The sequence below is a fragment of the Castor canadensis genome, chromosome 2 (assembly GCF_047511655.1).
Source record: "Castor canadensis chromosome 2, mCasCan1.hap1v2, whole genome shotgun sequence".
NCBI lineage: Eukaryota > Metazoa > Chordata > Mammalia > Rodentia > Castoridae > Castor > Castor canadensis.
The window spans coordinates 167,752,533-167,758,987 of NC_133387.1; the positions used below are offsets into that span (position 1 = coordinate 167,752,533).

General features: G+C 53.0%; 1 protein-coding gene across 1 annotated transcript; it reads right to left on the reverse strand.

The window, feature by feature from the left end:
• Positions 1–2,539: 2,539 nt before the first annotated feature.
• On the reverse strand, positions 2,540–5,961 carry LOC109680598 (nuclear envelope pore membrane protein POM 121C-like). The gene is made up of 3 exons (XM_020155384.2): positions 3,628–5,961; positions 3,356–3,529; positions 2,540–3,160 (listed from the first exon to the last, which is right to left on the reverse strand). Exons 1-3 carry the CDS (start codon positions 5,959–5,961, stop codon positions 2,540–2,542), a joined length of 3,129 nt encoding a protein of 1,042 aa, XP_020010973.2.
• Positions 5,962–6,455: the final 494 nt, after the last annotated feature.

Genomic DNA, 6,455 nt, shown 5'->3' on the forward strand with positions numbered 1-6,455 from the left:
CAAGGACAATGGTAGGAAGGAGGAAGGAGGGGAGGGAGGAGGGAGGAAGGGCGGGATGGGCAGGTAGCAGGGAAGGACAGAAGGAAAGAGGAACAAATTACAGAAAAGGATTTCCTGAGTCTTCAAACCAAAAGAGAAGGCAGTTAAGAGACTTGGAGAAAATATTAGAAAATCATACATCTGACAAATCATTGATTTATAGAACATACAGAGAATGATAACTCTATGACAAAATAAAGCAAACAATGCAATTCAAAAATCGTCAAAGGACGTGAATAGACATTTCTCCAAAGAATAGGAATGACAATAAATACACAGAAAATTGCTCAACGTCACTAACCACTAGGGAAATGCAAATCTAAACTGTATCACCTCACACCCATTGGGTGCCTACACTCAGGGCAGAACAAGCCCATGGTGGCAGTGGAGGAATCCCAGTACTCAGGTGAGTGAGGAGGGAGGATCAGCAGACTAAGGCCAGCCTGGGATAAGAGGAAGACCTTGTCTCAAAAAAACACCCAAAAAATTAGGAAGTCACAAGTGTGGGCAAGGATAAGGAGAAATTAGAAACTTTGTGCACTTTTGGTAGAAACATAAGATGGTGTAGCCACTGTGAAAAACAGCGTGATGCTTCCTCAAAAAAATTAAAAAGACAATTTCCAAATGGTCCAACAATGATACTTTGGGGTAAACGGTAGATCCTTGGTATTCACAGTTCCAAGGGGACCACTGTTGAGGATAAACCACAAATGTTCAGGATGCCAAGGGTTCAGTGCTACACAGAGGGGACTTCGCTCCTTTTTCCCCCAATACCATCCAACCTCTGCCAAGATGGACCACATTCCAACAACTCTCAAGTTTTGAATTTATCATTCAATTCAGCACATTACATTTAGATTGGGAAGATTACCATAACCTTTACCTTGCATTGGGGCAACATTGGCTTTTTGGGAGGCAGATTTTCACAGAATTCAGGGCAGTGTCCCACTCAGCAGATCACACTAGATTTAAACACACCTGATAATAACAAAAGATGGACGGAGAACTTCTTCACATCCACTATGACATATGTGGGAAGTTAAAATTATTGTCTTTGAAAGTTGTTTGGACAGGAAGGTCCTGTCTGGGGCCTTGGCACCCGTGGAAGGGAGGAGGACATGAGTAAAGGTTGTAGGAGGTGCATGTGATGGAATTACTATGTACTTACCATGTAAATGGAAAAGTGAGTCCTGTGAAAGTAATCCAGGAATGGGGGAGGGGATAAAGGAAAATAATGGAGGGGGTGTATTTAACTGTGATGTATTATATTATTGGTACGTGCAAAATGTACCCACTTACAATAATAATAGAAAAAAAAGTAAGAAAACTTCTTAGGGTCTGGGAGTGTGGCTCAAATGGTAGAGCCCCAGGGGTAAAGACCTGAGTTCAAAAACCCAGTACCACAAAGAAAATCTTCTTGATACCTCAGTTTTTTTATTCTTACTGACATTAGGAGAAAAAAGTCTCACACTCACATTAAAAATCCCAACTAGATGGGGTAGGAATGAGGTCTGGGTTGTGGAGCCCCAGCTTCCCATCTCTCTAGTGCAGACACCCAGGTGCTCATTCATACATGCTAGGGCTGCACCAGGACCAAAGGTCCCTGAGTGAGACACAGGTGAATTGGTTCAGACTAAACTAAGAAGCTTTACCCACCTGGGGTGCAGGTAGAGGCTTTTCTAGACCACACCCACCTGCCCTCCAATACTCACAAGTGTTGGGAATTTGACCTCCAAGCTCCTTCCCAACTCCACTGTGCTAAGCCAGGCCCTTTAGCCATGTCTCCTAGGGTTGCCTGGTCAGTGCCTGATACACACATGGCATTCAGCCTCAGTCATAAAGGGAGGGGGCTGGTTACAGATACATCACATTGCTAATAAAATAAGAATTGCATTTATCCAGAAGGCACTCAGGCCCCTCAGGAGGCCTGTGGGGACCAGACCCAGCACCTTGTCACCCAGGCATAACCTAACTACACAGCTAATGAATGCCTTGTGAACCACATTTACAGTTAAAACACAGAAACCAAGAAGGACCTTAAAAGATAATTCAGTTTAAATACAAAACTATTTTTTATTTTGTTAAAATGTTTAAATTTTTTTGCTATTAATTTAAGTTGCATGCATTCATATTTCTCCAAACAGGATTGGTTGTTGTGGGGGTGGGGGTGGCTGCCTATGGCCATCAAAGAGAGCCACTGTCCAGTCCTGCTAGCCACACACAGGAGCCTGGAGACAACAGTTAAGTCCAGCACTAGCAAGAGTGGCCACAAATGCACTTCAGTTTTTCCTTCAAAGGAGTCAGGGCAACACACCTGAGCAGCAGACAGGACACAGGACAGGCTTGGAAGGTCCCATCCTTGAGATGGTAAGGTGAGGAGGGAGTGGAAAAAGTAGGCTACAGCCTGCCTGCTACTGGGGCTTGTCTCCTGGACCAAGGAGTCAGGACAGGGACAGAGCTATTCCTTGCAATCGTGCTGCCTATGGGCCTGCAGTTGCTGTCAAACCACTGGGGTCTTGGGTGCCACTCCGATGTGAAGTGAAGAGGTCACTGGTCCCAAAGGAACAGCTGTGAGCATGCGGTGGGTGGGTGCAGAGGAGGGTCCAAGCGCAAGGCTGCCACCCACTGTGCCCACCCCCAGGGGCAGGGTGCTATGGGCAAAGCTGGGCGTGGAAGCGCCTCTGGACAAGGCTTTGTGCTCAGGTCTGCTGTCCACCTTGAAGGCAAAGGCAAAGGCTGTGCTCTGGACACCTGTGCTCAGGGCGTTCTGACTCAAGTCACCCTCAAAGAAAGTAGAGGCTCCTCTGGTCCCGCTCTGGTCAACTCGGAAGTTGAATGATCCAGAGGTGGAGCTGGTGATTGGGGTGGCCACACCAACCCTAAAGCCCCCATGGTCAGCCGGGGACACTGAGCCCCCAAAGAAGAAAGGGGCCCGAGTGCAGTCACCAAGCTTGTAGCTACTGCTGTCTTTGCTAGTGGCCTGGGTGGTGGTGGCTACTGAGGAGGTCTGACAAAAGGCCGGCTGCCTGTGGGCTGTGGCATGGAGCACAGAGGCCGAGCCTTTCCCACCTTGGCTCACCAAAGGCACAGAGCCAACCAAGGCTGCCCTGGCACCAGGGCACTGCAGGTGGCCGAGGGGCCCCAGAGTTCACAAATGGGAAAGTACTGCCACAGTGCAGGGCAAGGGCTGGCTGGGGGCCTCCTGTTGATGCGCCTTCCTGACCCCAACTCTAGACTGTGAGTCACAGTCAAAGGGACCTTGGAAAGCAGGGGTGGTGGTGATGCCAACGGTCAGTGTCGGCTGACTGGTGGTTACCTTGGTGGAGGTGGTGAGGGGGCTGCTGAAACAGCTGAAGCCAGCTGTGCTGCCCTGCATGGTGGCCATCTCAGCAGCATTGGAGAGAGGCTGGCCCAAGGGTCGGGCTGCTACCGAGGCCTGCAGGGCCCCAGGCTGGCTAGACTGAAGCCTGGACACCATGATCCAGGGAAGCTGGTGGCAGAGGCATGGGGAACCCCAAAGAAGATTGGCTTGGAGGTAGAAACCATGGTTCTGGTCGAGCTGCTCCTGCTGCTGCCCAGGCCATTCACCTCAAAGCCATACAAGCGTTTTGAAGCAGAATCTGTGGATGTGCACGCTGTGGTGACAGAAGCCGTGGTGGATGGGCTGGTGGCCAGGCCAGTGAAGACAGGGGCATTGGTGGGTCGAGTAGTTGTCTCCTTCACGGGCGTTGACAAGGGAAGGGAAGTAGGTGGCCCCATGCAGCCAAGGACAGGCTTCAAACTCAAGGTGGTGGAGCCAGTGGTGGCTGAGAGGGTGGAGCTGAAAGAGGCTCCAGGTGTGGCTGAAGGGATCCAGGACATGGGGCTGTCTCTCGTGCTTTCAGATGGGGTCAGGAAGAGAGGCTGGGATATGGGACAAGCAGAAGACAGGCCAGGAGTGACAGGGGAAGGAGGCTTGGGTGGCCGGCTGCTCTGCACCTCAAACAACATGCTATTTGGGGTGCAGAGCAGTGAGCCTCCCAACCCTTCTACCCCTGCTACTCCTGGCATGTCTTCTCCAGGCTTCAGGGTGGGGGCGGAGTACAGGGAGCCTTGGGCTTTTGTAGAGGTTTCAGTCTGAGGGCCTGGAAGCACCTTGGTGTTCATGACTGCTGTCATGGAGGAAGCAGGGGGCAGCGCTAGGAAAGCCAAGGATGAAGTGCCTGGCGGGGGACATGGCAGGGAAGAGACAGCAGGGTCCTGAAGACCACTTGTTTTGGGTTCTGAAGGGGCTGAAGTGGAGGTTTTTGAGGCAGGGTCTGTGGAGGCCAATGGACCACCAGGGCTCTCCATCTTCTTGCAGGTCGCCAGCAGCACATTCGAACTTGAGACCGGGAGAGAGTCCAGCGAGGGAGCAGGACTGGCTGCAGGCAGGGTGATAGTGACAGGGGGCTGAGTAGGCAGTGACTTCTCAGGAACGGAAGTGGAGGCTGCATCAGTCTTGTCCTCCAAGGCCTTGTTAAACCACTGGAACCTCGCCTTCCTCTCCAGGTCCAGGTCTTCTGCAGTGATGGGACAGCCAAGCTGAGGAGGCGGAGGCAAGGTCAGTGGAACCCCTTGCCTGCAGGGCAGCAGCCGGGTCTTCCGTCTTCGGCTCCCTGACATGGCAGGTGTGGATGAGGAAGTTCTGGAGTCCTTCTGTGGCCCTGTAGTCCCATCTGCAGCCCTTTCACCCTGGAACTCCTTGGTGGTCCCCTGTGGAGCTGAAGAACTGGATGGATGACACAGCCCCTCTTCTCTTGCTTTCTTGACTGGTCTCTCTGACATCTGGGAGCCAGAGGAGGCCTGGCTAGAAAAGGGGGGTGAGGTGGGACCCCCTTTCTTCCACAGCTGTGAGATGCCTACTGTAGAGCTGTAGGAACTGGTGATGGTGTTTAGGCTAGAGCAAAGGAAGTCACCTGTTTGCATGCTTGACACAGAAGAGGTGCAAGATCGCTTGCTCCTGAGGTCTGAACTCTGGGAAGTAAGGCCTCTCTTTAGGGACTCAGGCTTAGGCACTAAAGAAGCATTAGCCAGCAGGGGTTCAGCTAAGGCATGTTCCCTTGCAATGCAATCAGGGTACCTTCTCTTATGTCCCTGCTCATCACCGAGTATTTGGTCTTCGTCCTTCTTGGTCCTTTTCCTCCCGTCTTCGAGGGCACTAGGTGGCAGCTCCTTTGCACCCGGGTCTGGCTCTGCATGGGCTGCAGAGCTGACCATGTGCTCGGGCCCTGGAGGACGCGGGCGCTTGCGGGGAGCGGGAATCCGCACGGTGTCCAGGCGGCACAGCATCGTGGAGTTCCGCGCAGACAGCACGGCCTTCTGGTGGTCACCGTCCCAGCACACGGTGGGCAGCGCCCCCAGCACGGAGTAGCGGGCCTGCGGGATCGGGCAGCGCAGTTGAGGCGTGATGGCCAAGTGGCAGGAGGAGGCGGCACTGTCGCCGCGGGGCCTGCGGGGGTCTCGGAGCAGCGGGGTGGGCAGCGACGGGCAGACGTGGAGGACGCACTGGGCGGCCAGAGGCGGCGGGGACCGCGGGGACGGTCGCTGGCCGAGCCTGTCCTGTGCACATGGCGGCGGGCCGGGCTTGCCCACGTAGCCTCTCATGGAGCAAAGCGGAGCTGACATCGGGGTCGGACCTGCGGACGGTGTGCTGGGACCTGCGGACCTTGCGTTATACCTGCGGGCGATGTGATGAGACCTGCGGACGCTGTGGCAGGATCTGCGGACAATGCGGTGGGACCTGTGAGCAGTGCCGATGATGGCTCTAGGACTTCCGTTGACGTCCACGTGGCTGGAGGCGCGGAGATCTGCCAATGATCGCGGAGGCCAAGCATCCCAGCGAGCGGGAATCTGGCGCGTGACACTCAGGGATCGCGGCTCTGCCCCACGCGGCGGGAGCATCCGACATCCACGCGAGCCCCAGCGGTGACAGGCAGAGCAGGGCTGACCTGGCCCGTGCCAATATGCGCTTTGGGGCGCAGCAGCTCTGGAAACCCTTGATCGTTCTGATTTTATTATTTTTTCCTTCGGTTGACCTTAAATTACAGTCATGGTTGGTAGAACGCCTGCCCTATAAGTACCCTGAGGAGTTAAAATCCCAAAACTGACAAAAAATAATAATAATAGCTAAGAAGAAATTCAGTCAAATCGATGGCGCTTGGTCAATACTGCGTGCAATAAATCCAGGAAAAATTTTGACGTATGCTATAACATAGACGAACCGTGACGACATTTTGCTACATAAATAAACCAGTCACTAAAAACAAATAGTGGGTGAAACTGAAATACTTGAGACTAAGGAATCACTGAAGTAATAGAGTTTACTGAGCTGTTACACGTGACTGCCAGAGTAAGGACCAGGTCCCTAAGCTACCACAGCAGGATGAGGGAGCATT